Consider the following 15,834-nt stretch of genomic DNA (forward strand, 5'->3'; position numbering starts at 1 on the left):
TATATATATATATATATATATATATATATATATATATATCTAACACTAATCAAATATCAAATATTGAAATAAAAAAATGTCAGAGGCTCTTTAAAAATTGGTACATTTGTAAATTGTAACATTTGGCTCTTCATTTTCAAAAGGTTGCATAATAGTTCATTTCTTCATTTTCTAAAATGGGAAGATGACATGATTTGTTTTGTATACTGTAGTTCAAACATGTGACATATTACGTCATTGATTTTTGCGTTCTTGTCACAACAATAAACATTTTTCCGGTTGCATAATTAAAAATGTGTTTCTACATTCGAATATGCCTTTGTTTTTATTTTCATTCTTTAAATAAAATTTAGTTTATACACCATCAATATTATTTTCAACAAAAGTCTGTATCTTTAAGTTCTCCATATATTGCTGAACATACTGATCACATAGCCTAAAAAATGTTGCGGACAGAGAGAGAGAGAGAGAGAGAGAGAGAGAGGAAAGAGAGAATTGTGCACATGGGCTTTTATATATTAGGATTATCAAGATCTATATTATATATGTATCTATTGGTTAAACATTCCTTGTTTTAGTAACAAATAATTTCCTTCCTTTTCAGTACATACTCTCAGTGCTTAAATTTACTTATCCAACCATTTTTCAAGGGTAGGTAGACACTTAAATACTTTACAATGTACATATAGTTCTAGATTCTATATTTAGTTTTTTTTTTTTGTTAATAGAAATGATGTTTTACTTTGATCTCATTTTGGTAAGTGTTGATCTTATTTTGGTATGTTTTTATTCACTGGAAGAATTCCCTGTAAAAAAAATCTTCAGATTACTGAAAGATGGTAATGTCATGCTGATACCTAATGCGATTTTGTATCAAGTGAGAAGCTGAGGAGGAAGCTTGGTATTTTAAATGCTTAGCTAATTCAGCTCAGTATTTCTTCTAAAGAATTTTCACAGCATTATCAAAATAATGTTAGTAAAGGAACATAGAAACAAAAGCTAGCTGTATCTTGGTGTACCAAATTAATTTAGTGAAGAAACTATGTATTGATACTCATAGAGTATTTCATTACAAAATTATTGTACAAATAAATTGTGTTTTGCTTTTGTTTCATTAAATACAACTTCCTTAGGTTGCATTACTTGATTGCATAAAAATGGTATTCAAAGTATCCCATAAATTTTGTGTAAAAATAAGGACGAGCAGTCTTCAACCAACTAAAAAATGTTTGGGGTTCGGGAGATTTAACCCTTAGAATAAAAATCCGGATCTTCAACACACTAGTAAAACCTGTTTTACTCTATGGAGCCGAGACATGGAGAATAACTGCTATAAATAAGAAGAAAATACAATCATTTATAAACGCATGTCTCAGAAAGATCCTGCGAATTCGCTGGCCTAAAACCATCAGAAATGATGTTCTATGGCAACGGACAAATCAACTGCCAGTGGAAGTAGAGATCCTCCAGAGAAAATGGAAATGGATTGGCCACACACTCAGGAAGCCTGTATCCAGCATAACAAGACAGGCCCTCACCTGGAATCCACAAGGCAGGAGGAAGAGAGGCAGACCAAGAAAGACCTGGAGACGTGACCTGGAAGAAGACACCAAGAAGATTGGATACACCTGGGGACAGTTGGAGAGACTAGCCCTGGACAGAGACGTCTGGAAAGCTCTTGTCAGCGGCCTATGTCCCAGTAGGGACGACAGGCAAACATGACATGACATGACATAAATTTTGTGCCATAAACATGAATTGTGAAAATGCATTTACTAATAAAACAACAGTTTTAAATTTTCTTTTAAAATATTCAGAATTAAAATCAGTTTAAAAATAAATAACAGATGAACAATAATTTTGATTTATTCAGTTACAGGCAACTCTTTTGTTTTTATTATTATGCATAGGTATTTGAGACAAATATAAAATGCCCCTCATCCCAATTGTTTGCTCAAGTCCAAGTATGTGACTTTAAACAGAATGTATGATTGTTTCAGATGGCAGACCTTGGTTGGAATAATTATGTTCAAGGCTCTATTTTCAACTGGTTATGTAGATGGCTTACTGAATGGAAAAGATTGGTAATTGGATTTTTAATGTGTTTCTTTCATTAGTTTAGCAATCACACATTTAATATAATTTGTAAGGAATGGTAATGGGATCTCACATTTTATAGTGCTGAGAGAGATAAGGGGGGGGGGGGGGGGCTACTAATATGGGGGTTTAACATTTTTTCCCCCCAGACATTCTTTTTTTGCTGAAGTAGGCCTATGGTACAGCAATGGTTGAGTCAATATTTTCTGTATAAATTATATATTTTTTCAGTTTTTATCACTACATTGAATGCATAACAATATAAATATTAGTGTTGTCTGAATCACATTTTTTTACTATATGATGAATAATATACTTTTGAAGGCGTGATTGGGCCCTCTGGTTGCCAGGTATGATGTGCTTCCTCATTTCGATATATTCAGGATCTAGAGCACTGTCTAGCCTGGTAACTATAATTTAATAATATTTTACTGAACTAGTAAAGTCATTGCATCTTTTGTGTGTGTCATTGGTAAATCAAACAGTGTGCGTCTCAAAATGAAAATACATAAAACCCTAAGCTTAATCATCACTCTCAGCCTAACCCTTTTTTGAGGGGTTCGGGGGGGGGGGGGGGGGGGGTTGATGAACAAGGGCCATTGTCCTGGGAAGGTGATTAAAAGGGGATAAAGAGATGAAGTGAGAAATAACTGGGAGTTAACTAACATGTTGTTATTGTCAATCTTCCAACACATTCTTATTCCCCCATCACAGAAAATTGACCTGGTCACTTCCAAGCGGGGGGGGGGGGGGGGGGGGTAGATATTTGAGTAGGTATATTTGTTTTGAGGGGGGGGGGGGTATTTAGGCTTAGATTAAAACTATAATATAGTTAGTATAGTTGTATAGTAAATATACAAACTTTAAATTTACCATAAGCTAAATGGGTGATTTAATATATAATTTTTACTAATTGTTTGACCTACTTTACTGCAATCCAACACAAATTCAAATCTACATCTAGCTACATGTGATATTTGAAAGAAGAATTAACATATAAAACACTGATTGATATAATTATCACAAATTGCATTCTTAATTTGTTTAACTTAAATATTCTATTGAAGCAGTTTTTGTGATGAACTAAGGTTATTTTTAATAATTTCAAAATGTAATAACACTTACACAATCTCAATCTAAACCTAGAATCAAACTCATTTAACCTGACCTAAACTCTACCATAGCAATAAAATTAAAAGACCATATCATAACACTAACCCTACTGAATTAATCTTACTTAACCTAAAATAGTGATAATATAAATAATCATTAGTAAACAATGCAGCTTTGTTGGGCTTTGAAAAACACACTAAAAAGTAGGCCTAAAACCTGATTTAGAATTATAGCAGCATTAAATTTATTATTAAATTATAAAAATATTTAATTTTATTATATCCTCAGCCCAGTTTTTATTTCAGAATGATAAGAAAATACAAAATAGGTAAATACAGAAGTCTATACAATAAGTCTATACTATAATTAAGAGACTTGCAGTAGTGCTGAACGTTGCACTATATATTTTAAATTAAGAAGAAAACTAAAATAAATGAGGTCGTCTATACCGCCTGTAAAAACCTTTGAAAACTATATATATATATATATATATATAAATAAATAAATAAACACATTAACTAGACCATAGTCTTACTATAAATATCAGTTCTCCAGCACTTTCTTCAAAATAGTTGTTGGAAAAGCAAGCATGCTTCCTTCTGTTCACCTCTGCATCTCAACCAATTTCAACCCTTGGCCCTAAAAATTTCAAACAAAGAAATTCATCTCCCTACATCAAGCTATTCAATACTGTTTAATGAATAAACATTGAAACTCTAAAATGTAATTCTTTTTTATTTTATGTTCCTTTACCTTGGCAACGTGGAATATGCTTATTCCATCAAAAACATTTAATAGACCAACTCTATTCCAAACTATAGCCATAACTGTATGTTTATGGTGAATTAGTGATCAACAAGGAGTATTTTTTTGGTTGTGGGCTAAATATAGGGGCGGGGGTTTGGATTTTAACTGGGAGGTAATTGACTGGGGTTAATGACCTGATCCTGTATTTTACTGATGATGTTTCAGTAAGAGTGTTTTGTTTTTTATTACTTTTATCTTCTTTCTAACTACTCAAGGAATAATGATAAATACCTTGTATTGTTTAAAACTATTATATTGTTTTTTCAAGCCAATTCCAGTCTATCTAGTGATGCAGAACTTGGTTCTTGCATTTAAAGCAACTGTTGACCTAATACATCAGAAGCAAGTAAGATTTTTTTTGCACAAAAGTACATACAAAATTCTATTGTTCAGATCCCCAACTCAAGTCCTTGTGACTTCCCTGAATCCTTTCAACTCTGATGGGTCTCAGACTCACATTGGGCTGCTTTGCATAGTACTGACCACATTATCCTTTCATTAGCTGAGGTTACAGAAAAAGTGATCTCTTTTTTTTATCTGCCCATGGACCAGTAGCTCTAAAAGAATAAATACTTACTTTTACTTACATATAAAAGCAAAAAAAAATCATGGTGCAGTAGGCAGGTTTATAATGTTTACTACATCAGTTAGGTCTAAAAGGGTAAATACTTTTACTTATAGATGGTGCATAAGGCACGTGTTTAATGTTTACTGAAGTCCTAATAAGAGGCAGGGGCGTAGCGAGGGGGTCGGGGCAGGGGTGCGGACCACACCGGGTGACACCAAGGCAAAAAATAGCAAAGTATATACAGAAAAATGATAATTCCACTAAATTAAGTGATTAAATAGTCGTTTAAGATCAAATATGACCAACCCCGACAAGGGTGGAGGGGGGGGGGGGGGAATGACACCATGACGTAAACCTGCTAATGATAGAGAAAACATGCTACATCAAGCTGTATTTATAACCGTCTATAGATTTAAAAAATCGTTAGTATTATATCTGAGCACAGTTTAAAGCAATCGCCTTGGGGTGGGGGGGGGGGGAAGTTACATAAACTTAACGTTGCAAAATATGCCTGAGGTAAACGTTTTGGTTGAGAATCGTAATAACTTATATGTTAATCTATGTATGGGGGAGGAGGGGGGTAGGGGTAAAAAAATTAAATACATAAAAATATATGTGAATACATATACACATGCGTATATACAAGTATATATATATATATATATATATATATATATATATATATATATATATATATATATGTAACTAGGGTAGGCCTAACTACTAGTTACAATCTGATGTAACTGATAACGAACGATAAGCCGCGACGCAGTATTACAGTCTGATGCAACTGATGGTAGGTGGCTTATTGGATCGGACTGATAACAATCTCAAAGCCAACGCGTGCTATTTTGGGAAACGGTACGAGGAGATTCAGACGGCCTGTCAACTTTGATTGATAGGATGCAGATGTTTTGTTGGTCGGGCTGTACGTTAGAACTGCGCAACTAGTAGTCGGAGACATCGATTACAAATATCGATTACGGATGAATACAAGTACGAATACAAGGGATAAATAGGAGGGGACGGCGGAGCTCTCTCTCTTTCGATCTCTTTCGATCGCTCTTTTTCGATCGCTCGCTTTAGATCAGTCAGTCTGTGTGACAGTTGGTTATAGAACGGGTTAGCCGTCTTGGGTTAAGAAGGACGATAGACATGTGGATTCAGTTATATGAAGCCTAGTGAGGACTGTTAGGGGTCAGTTGATTCAGACTATTATTGTGAAGCATTCCTGTTGATTCATTGTGTTATTTTGAAGCATTTCTTGATTCATGTAATAAAAGGATCAATAGCGAACCTGCATCTTCGAGTATTTCTACTGTAGTCGATGTTGTGTAGCATGAGTGGTTAAACTCGTTACATTTGGCACTACAGGCAAATAGTCTCGTAACATGTGGCGTTGCGAGCAGGGTAACTGTACGCTCGTTACAATTGGCGTCGTCGGCAGTTAACTGTTCGCTCGTTACAATTGGCGTTGTCGGACAGGATGAATTCAACTAGACTTGCCGTTTGAGGCACCCATAGTCAACCTTGTGCATAACTGTGTTTAGTGTGTGTGTGAATTCGGACATTCAGGAACTGTGAAAATTGAGGAACGAGAAAAAATTTTCATACACACACGGTAAGAAAGAACTCTTTTTTTGTTACTTACGGAATAAAATGTCTACTCTGGACGAGAAGCAGACCCATATAGTGGTCCTACCCAGAGAGTCCCACATTAACAAATTTTACGGGGACGGTGATCCAACTTTAACCAACAGGTTCAGTGAGGAGGTCAAAGCGGCCTGGGCCTCGAGAGGCATGTCACCAGAGGAAAGATTAAGGCTGCTGATGGGCAGTATAGGAGAGACGGTTAGGGCAGAGGTCAAATGCCACGATAAAACCACCCAATCAGATCCAGATAAGGTGCTGGATCTGATTATGGAGACCTTTGGGGAGAGACGGTCGGGATCGCAACTGCTGTCAGGGTTCGTAGGCCTAAGGCAGAGAATGGCGGAGAGTGTGATGGAGTACTCACACCGGATGAACAGGGCCTTTGATTCGGTAAGGGGCAGAACACCTGACATTGATGTGCGCCTACTGAGGGACCATTTCATCGAGGGGCTAGCAACCCCGATCTTAAGGAGAGAGTTGAAAGAGGAGGTCCACAAAGACCCGCAGTTGACCTTCCTTCAGGTCAGGAACTCAGCGATCCGCAGGTCCGAGGATGAGGACCAATCGAACTGTTCGGTGGACAAAGTCTCTGTGCCGGAACAGAGACAATCCCCACCCACAGGGGCCGACACGATGGAGACCATGATGGCTCAACTGTTGGCCCACCTAGATAAGGTTGACCAACGTTTGGAGAGGTTAGAAAGCAGGTCAACAGCTGAGAATCAGGAAAAGAACGGGACTAAACAGAGACAGGTTGGACGGCCGCGTCCTGCCAAGCCATTACTCCAATGGACGGCCGACGGTCGACCAATTTGCTTGTCCTGTTCACAACCCGGACATATGGCACGGTACTGCCAGGGAAACGGTCGTCCTCTGTAAGGCAGGGTCAGGCTACAGAGGGGCGAGGTTATGGCCCAAGAAACAAAATGATGGGAGTCTGTCCAGAAATGGTGATTACGATTGGGGACATCGCGGTGAAGGCAATTGTGGATACAGGCTCCCAGGTGACGACAATTACGGAAAATTTCTACACCAAATGGATGAAAGGAAAAGACCATAGGTTGAGGTCTGACGCATGCATGCGCCTAACGGCAGCTAATGGACTAACCATTCCATACTGTGGTTATTTTCTGGCAGATGTCGTGGTGTCGGGACATAGGTTGAAGCAGGTTGGGGTGTTCGTTACGAAACACAACCTAGAGACAAATGTGTCAAATATACCTTGCCTATTGGGCATGAATATTCTTGGCCAGTTGCCAGAATTTCTTACAAATATTGTCGGATCGACCACACCTGGTCGAGGATCCAAGTTGGCCAGGTTTGCCAAGACCAGAGGAAGGACAGCAGTCCCGGCAAACACGGTCAAGGCAATCACATTACAAATTGGTGATAGAAGCGTGAATGGTGATGTGATGATAGAACCATGTGGCGCCGCACTGAGGGCAGGCGTCGTGTTACTGCGGACATACACATCAGCGGAAAACGGACTAGTTCAAGGGTTGGTAGCAAATGTTTTGGATGAGGAAATTTTTATACCGCCTAATACTCTGGTAGGAGTACCACAGAACGTCGAGGTACTAAGGTCGGCACAGTGCATCGAACTGAGCAATACCAGCAGTAATGAAGTAACAATTAGGTCGGTCAATGTGACGGCCGAGGTGAAGAAAGAGGATGGCCGATCATATACATTCCCGGAAACTGAGGACCCAAAACTAAATGAATTGCTGAATAAATACAGTGATATATTTGCCTCGTATGAGGGTGATTTGGGGTACACGGAAGTAATCAAACACCAGATACCCTTACTACAAGACAAGCCGGTGGCGCAACCCTACCGAAGATTACCACCGAGTCACTACTCGGCGGTGAAAGCACACCTGAATGATCTACTAAAAAAGGGAATTATTACAACCAGTACAAGCCCGTATGCGGCACCGATAGTAGTGGTAAAAAAGAAGTCAGGGGAGATAAGACTGTGTTGTGATTACCGGAAATTGAACAATATCACAAGAAGGGATGCATTCCCCTTGCCTCGTATTGATGAATGTCTTGATGCGTTGGGGGGAGCAAGATTTTTTTCTACCTTGGATTTGGCTAGCGGCTACCACCAAGTGGCCATGCACCCCAACGATCAACATAAAACTGCATTTATTTCTCCACTGGGACTGTACGAGTGGACCCGTATGCCGTTTGGTCTAACTAATGCACCTGCTACATTCCAGCGAGTAATGCAGAGTGCTATGAGTGACTTTCTATTTCAAATAATGTTGGTGTACTTGGATGATATTCTAGTTTACTCAAAAACTTGGGAGGACCATCTAAAAAGATTAGAACAAGTGTTTCTCCGTCTTAGGGAGATAGGAGTAAAGCTGAACCCAGACAAATGCTGCTTTGGTTTGAAATCGGTACATTTTTTGGGTTATGTGATTTCGTCGGATGGCATCGCCACTGACCCAGATAAAATTGCAGCTGTTAAAGAATGGAAACAACCAACAACTACGGTAGAGGTCAGGTCATTCTTGGGTTTTGCTTCCTATTATAGAAAATTTGTGCCTGGTTTTGCAAAAATTGCCGCACCATTGCATGACTTGGTAAACAAAATGACAAAGAAACACAGTAAGGAGAAAAAGAAAGGTAAAACACACCGGATAGGTGAATTATGGACTGATGAATGCCTGAACTCGTTTAAGCTCTTGAAAAAGGCTTTGACAGAGGCGCCGATATTGGGATACGCGGACTTTGACAAACCATTTCGGTTAGAAATCGACGCCAGCTCTAAAGGTCTGGGAGCTGTGCTATCACAACAACAAAAGCAAGGTTTCAGGGTTATTGCGTATGCCAGTCGAGCTCTGAAGGAATCAGAGAAGAACATGACAAATTACAGCGCCATGAAACTAGAACTTTTGACATTAAAATGGGCTGTGACTGAAAAATTCAGGGACTATCTATTAGGTGCTAAATGTGTGGTATACACTGACAATAACCCCTTGAGTCACCTAAAGACAGCAAAGTTGGGATCCATCGAACAGCGATGGGCAGCAGAATTGGCACTCTTTGACCTGGAGATAAAATATCGCCCGGGGCGGTCCAATGGCAATGCGGACGCTTTATCAAGGTATCCTTACGAGAGACCGGGCGATGAGGAAGAAACACTGACAGGAATATGTGAGGTCAGAGCGTCAACAGATATCCCTCATGGGGTACAAGTGATGCAAAACGGGCAGACCGGGGTGGAGCACATATCCACAGAGCCCGGACTTATGGACAGCAGTGATTTTAACGGCCTTAATCACCAAAAGATAAGAGATGCCCAGAGAACGGATAGTGGCTTACAACCGCTATTGAAATACGTCCAGGAACAAAAATTCCCAGGAAGAAGGGAAAGAGAACAATTTGGTCGAGAAACAAAGAAAATACTGAGTCAGTGGGACCGTCTCAGTATAGAGGATGGTGTTCTCATGCGGAGAATTCATGACCAAATTGATGGGACAATACACCAGGTGGTGGTGCCTGGACAGTTACGAGAGGAAGTGCTAAGGTTGGCACATGACAGGGCAGGACACCAGGGTCAGGACAGGACGCACAAAATATTACGACGGAGGTGTTACTGGCCCAATATGGAAATGGAGGTCAAACGCCATTGTGAGGCTTGTGTGAGGTGTCAGCATGCGAAAATGCCAGTTGTCAAAATGAGACAGCCATATGGACACCTACTAGCGACAAAACCACTAGAGATTGTGGCTATGGACTTTACGTCGTTGGAGCAATCATCGGATGGGACGGAACATGTGTTGGTAATGACTGATGTATTCACCAAATGGACTGTGGCGGTGCCCACACGAGATCAGACTGCCAAAACAGTGGCAAAGGTATTAATAGAACATTGGTTCATCAAATATGGCATACCAAGACAATTACACTCTGACCAAGGAAGGGCCTTCGAGTCAGAAGTAATCAACCAACTGTGCAGCCACTACGGGATCAACAAATCTAGAACAACCACATTTAATCCGAAAGGAAACGGACAGTGTGAGCGGTTCAACCGCAGCATGCATGATTTGCTGCGTACCCTAGAACCTGAACAGAAAAAACGTTGGCCGGATTTTCTCCCAGAGTTGGTATATCTATACAACTGCACCCCCCATGCCACAACGGGCTTTGCGCCACACATGTTGCTGTTCGGACGGGAGGCTAGACTCCCTCTTGATTTGTTCCTAGGAAAAAGGGAGAGTATGACTGGCTCATACACCGCACTGGAATATGTGAATGAACATATGAGAAGAATTAGAGAAATGTACAGGGTAGTACAGGAAAGACTAGAACATGAATCTCGGCGAAGGGAACCGCCGGTACAGACAAAGGACCCGCCACTCAAACTGAACGACAGGGTATTACTGCGCAGCCACCCGTTAGGCAGAAATAAGATCCACGACCTCTGGGGACAGGAGATATGGCAAGTCGTGGAGATGCCTAAAGTAGCAGGTGGCCCCTTTAAGATAAGACCCATCGATCACGCCAAACCGGATCGGTGGGCGAACATTGCTCAATTAAAGAAATATTGGAATAGGCAAGAAGAGCAGTTACACACAGAGAAACCTAAGACAATTAGGGAACCGGAAGTTACAACGGAAATTCACATACCCATCCCGGAACCAGATCACCATCAACAGAACAACGGCGATACACAAGTGGAGGATAACGGCAACAAAGAGGATCCCGTTCCTCCCAGAAGCAGAGAGACAGTAGACCATCAGATAAGTGGTCCGCGGAGAAGTTTGAGGAACAGAAGGAAGACGAAATTTTTTGTCAGCAACCATCAATTCTTTCATGGTCGCGCTGGTATGAGAACAGACTGTTCAAAAAAGCTATAAAAGTGAACTGGTGAAGGCACCAAATGGAAAGGGTGGATGTGAATTCTAGAACTGTTTTGTGTCTCAGGAAGATGATGTAGACACAGTTGATATGTGAAATAGGTATAACTGTCAATCGTATACGAATGGGACGACGTGGACAGTGAGTGGAACAATAAATTTTTTTACGATGGTGCGATTGACTTTGGAGGAATGCACCTGCCAAGAGTTGTTTGTGGTTGAAAACACACAAAAAAAGGCAGGGGTGGATGTAACTAGGGTAGGCCTAACTACTAGTTACAATCTGATGTAACTGATAACGAACGATAAGCCGCGACGCAGTATTACAGTCTGATGCAACTGATGGCAGGTGGCTTATTGGATCGGACTGATAACAATCTCAAAGCCAACGCGTGCTATTTTGGGAAACGGTACGAGGAGATTCAGACGGCCTGTCAACTTTGATTGATAGGATGCAGATGTTTTGTTGGTCGGGCTGTACGTTAGAACTGCGCAACTAGTAGTCGGAGACATCGATTACAAATATCGATTACGGATGAATACAAGTACGAATACAAGGGATAAATAGGAGGGGACGGCGGAGCTCTCTCTCTTTCGATCTCTTTCGATCGCTCTTTTTCGATCGCTCGCTTTAGATCAGTCAGTCTGTGTGACAGTTGGTTATAGAACGGGTTAGCCGTCTTGGGTTAAGAAGGACGATAGACATGTGGATTCAGTTATATGAAGCCTAGTGAGGACTGTTAGGGGTCAGTTGATTCAGACTATTATTGTGAAGCATTCCTGTTGATTCATTGTGTTATTTTGAAGCATTTCTTGATTCATGTAATAAAAGGATCAATAGCGAACCTGCATCTTCGAGTATTTCTACTGTAGTCGATGTTGTGTAGCATGAGTGGTTAAACTCGTTACATTTGGCACTACAGGCAAATAGTCTCGTAACATGTGGCGTTGCGAGCAGGGTAACTGTACGCTCGTTACAATTGGCGTCGTCGGCAGTTAACTGTTCGCTCGTTACATATATATATATATATATATACACACTAGCTGCATCCGTGCTCCGCCACGGTAAATCTTTTTTAAATGTACCAACTTTGGAACAGAACAAAACAAACAAAAACAACACAAACAAAACAAACACAACCACAACACAACAACAACCACAACAATAGAATCACCACTGAACAACACGCTTTTCCTAGGCGTCCGCACCCAGAGAGAGCCTTTCCAGCATTCTCTATACTATAATTCTAAATTTTCACCATCTGTTAACACCGAAAAACAAAAACAAAAAATAGTGATTTTGAGAGATCATAGTCTAATTAGAAAATAATGTAAATAATCTTAACATTTTTCTATTTTACTTATGAGCCTTTACATACAATAATCAATGTGGTAGTAATAAAAAAAATTAACTTAAATTATTGAGAGTGAGTTGAATATTAAAAACACGTTTTCCCCGGCGCCTGCGCACAGAGAGAGCCTTTCCATTATTCTTAAAAAGTCTAATTTCAACATCTGTTTTCATAACACCGAAAAACAAAAGCAAACAGATAGTGATTTTTGAGAAATCATAGACTAATTAGAAAATAATAATAAATAATATAAATAATCTTAACATTTTTCTCTTTTAATTATGAACCTTAAAATATAATAATCAATGCGGTAGTAATAAAAAAAATTATTGATGAGTTAAATATATTTTCAAATTACCTCCCTTGCAAAAATTACCACACAAAAAAAAGTTGAATTAATTAGTTTTTTCGACCTACTTTTATGAAAATGTATCAATTTTTTTTAGGAATATAAACGAAAATGATATTTGACATTGATCTTTTTATATGTTTTAGCAATGTGCGTGTATTTAATATTTTCTTTACGTTATGCAAAAAAGTAAAAACGGTGGCAATTATAAAATAGCTCTATGCCGTTATATAAACAAACCCTACTCTATTAATTACAATAAGACACTGCTGTGCACTGAAAAGCACAGTATGGTGCGATATTTACTTTTATGGTTTCAAAATCTATAGCGATGACAGACTGACACACGCTCAGCCCGCTTATATATATACTAGCTGCATCCCGTTCTCCGCCACGGTAAATCTTTATTAAATGTACCAACTTGGGAACAGAACAAAACTAAACACAACACAAACGAACGCAAAAAAAAAACACGAACAAAAAAACAAACACAAGAGTCATAACATAAACATATCTTAAATTTAATCATAAAGGCATATTGCTCACAGTCTAGCCCGTAGCGCCAAATCGCGCCCTTTCCGAGCGCCGGCGGACGCGTCTGACACAGTGAATGACTATAAAACAGAGTCGTAGCGACCCTTTCCGGCGCCCGTGGACAAACTTTCGATTTGACCCCCCCCCCCCCCCCTCAAACTTACGATTTCCTTCCCCACCCCCGCAAATTTTTTCCAACCCACTTTGGCGCCCCCTAAGGTCGGCACCCGGGGACATATGCTCCCCTCCCCTCGCTACGCCTCTCCTATAAAACCCCCAGCTTGTCCGCAAACCAAAAGATAGAATAATAATAAATAATATACAATAAATAATAGGCAGTATTTAAAATATCCGTGTTTTACCTACCATATAGATTCTATCACTTTATCAATTCACGCATTTTTTTCACCCAGTACTTAAAATTGTAAAAATTTAAAATAGAGTTTTATAACTAAAACCATTGCGCACCCAATGAACGTGATGACACGTCTATAATAGTGCGGATTAGTTGATTAAAAATAATAAGTAGTAAACAGTACATTCAGTGAATAAAATAAATAAAAGATTGCCTTTTATCAATCCATGCTAATTATAATTTTCTAACAATAATTTTCTCTAACACATCCGCATAATTTGCATTCACATTTTGCTAATTATATTATTGCAACACTAATTCCTTCTAGGACGTCCGTAGATTTGCATTCACATTTTTAGCGCAATTTCCATTCTGGAGAATTGCGTTTATTAACCCGTCATTTCTGGATGGATGGATGGATGAATGTATGGATGTGTGTCCGCAGCTTTAAGTCGTATCTCCTCCTCAACGAAGCAATATCGATGACTAGTTACAAAAACAATTATGTTAAGCAAGTTACGAGGATGAACATAGGCCATAAAAATTCCGGGTTTCTTTCATGGATTTCCCGGAAAAGCCAAAAAACCTCGAAAAAATGCAGTTTTTGGCCCATATCTCGGCAACCAGACCACTTAGCGACTTGAAACATGTACCAATCGATTCCTGCCATAATTTAGAACAATATTGCCGAAGAAAGTTTTCAAAAATATCCTTTCGTTTGGTCACAAAAATTTTTTTGAATTAATTAAAATTTGGACCGAATTAGTAGGCATTTTTTCCAACCACACCACACGCATCATCATGTTCAATAGCTGCGACATCACGTTCAGTAGCTAGGCGTGCAATGGTTTTTAGTCATGTTACTCTATTGTAAATAAAACGTAAAATACTGAAATTTTTTTTAATAAAAAACGTTTTAATAACTAACCAATGGTTTTACTAACCCTGCTCTTGATTTACGCTACGACAGAGCTATTTTTAGATAACATAAGGAAATTGCGCTAAAATTGTCACTAGACTTTTTTTAATTACTTGTTTTTATTAGCGTGAGTTTAATTTATTTTTAAATTACCTCCTTTGTTAAAATTAGAAAAAAAAGAGTTAAATTACCTCCCTTGGCAAAATTAAAAAATAAAACATTTGAATTAATTAGTTTTTACGACCCTTCTGTTATGAAAATGTATCCACTTTTTCTAGGAATCTAAACGAAAATATTATTTGACATTGATCCGTTTCATATGTTTTTGCAATGTTCGTGTATTTAATATTTTATTTACGTTATGCGACAGAGAAAAAACAGTGGCAATTATAAAATAAATTTAAGTTGATATATAAACAAACCCGACTCTATTACTTTTAGTAAAACACTGAGATGCACTGAAAAGCACTGCATGGTGCGATGTTTACTTTTTATGGTTCCAAAATCTATAGCGATGACGGAAGGAAGGAAGGACTGACACACTACCAGCCCGCTGATATTATAGATATGTATAAATATATATACACATTTTTTTACAGGGGAGGGAGTGACACGCGACCTCGCTACACCACTGATAAGAGGCCATTTTATCTATAGTCTAGCACAGGGGTCTCCAAACTACGGCCCGCGGGCCGGATGCGGCCCACGAGGTCCTTTCATCCGGCCCGCGGCGATCTTTTTGTCCACGGAATAACTGTTTGTTACATGTGGCTGAGGAATTTGTCCAGAAAATTCAATACAATTTGAAAATTTAGCTTTGCAAATATAATTGCCCGCTGATATTATAGATATGTATAAATATATGTACACATTTTTTTACAGGGGAGGGAGTGACACGCGACCTCGCTACACCACTGATAAGAGGCCATTTTATCTATAGTCTAGCACAGGGGTCTCCAAACTACGGCCCGCGGGCCGGATGCGGCCCACGAGGTCCTTTCATCCGGCCCGCGGCGATCTTTTTGTCCACGGAATAACTGTTTGTTACATGTGGCTGAGGAATTTGTCCAGAAAATTCAATACAATTTGAAAATTTAGCTTTGCAAATATAATTGCCCGCCGTGTTGCAGACATTGGTGAAAACAGTGTGACTCAAATAGCGAAAAATGCAAGTAAGTTTCGTCATTTTTCAATTGCAATGGTTGAGTCGCTGGAC

The 15,834-nt window shown here is 39.2% G+C and overlaps 1 protein-coding gene and 1 long non-coding RNA gene across 2 annotated transcripts in view; one reads left to right on the forward strand and one right to left on the reverse strand.

The window, feature by feature from the left end:
• Positions 1 to 604: 604 nt before the first annotated feature.
• LOC131949967 (transmembrane protein 241) overlaps positions 605 to 15,834 on the forward strand; it is a gene marked incomplete at its 5' end in the record, with an annotated part of 37,556 nt that continues 22,326 nt past the window's right edge. The window contains 4 exon segments of the mRNA XM_059311943.1: positions 605 to 651; positions 2,001 to 2,084; positions 2,422 to 2,503; positions 4,286 to 4,363. Coding sequence (XP_059167926.1) covers positions 605 to 651; positions 2,001 to 2,084; positions 2,422 to 2,503; positions 4,286 to 4,363 — 291 coding nt within the window.
• On the reverse strand, positions 3,170 to 12,720 carry LOC131949969 (uncharacterized). The gene is made up of 3 exons (XR_009388265.1): positions 12,285 to 12,720; positions 4,394 to 4,574; positions 3,170 to 3,849 (listed from the first exon to the last, which is right to left on the reverse strand). It is a non-coding gene; the product is annotated as an uncharacterized LOC131949969 (long non-coding RNA).

This window comes from Physella acuta, unplaced genomic scaffold, assembly GCF_028476545.2.
Source record: "Physella acuta isolate Inbredline_101_S28 unplaced genomic scaffold, ASM2847654v3 ptg000722l, whole genome shotgun sequence".
NCBI classification, from domain to species: Eukaryota; Metazoa; Mollusca; class Gastropoda; family Physidae; genus Physella; species Physella acuta.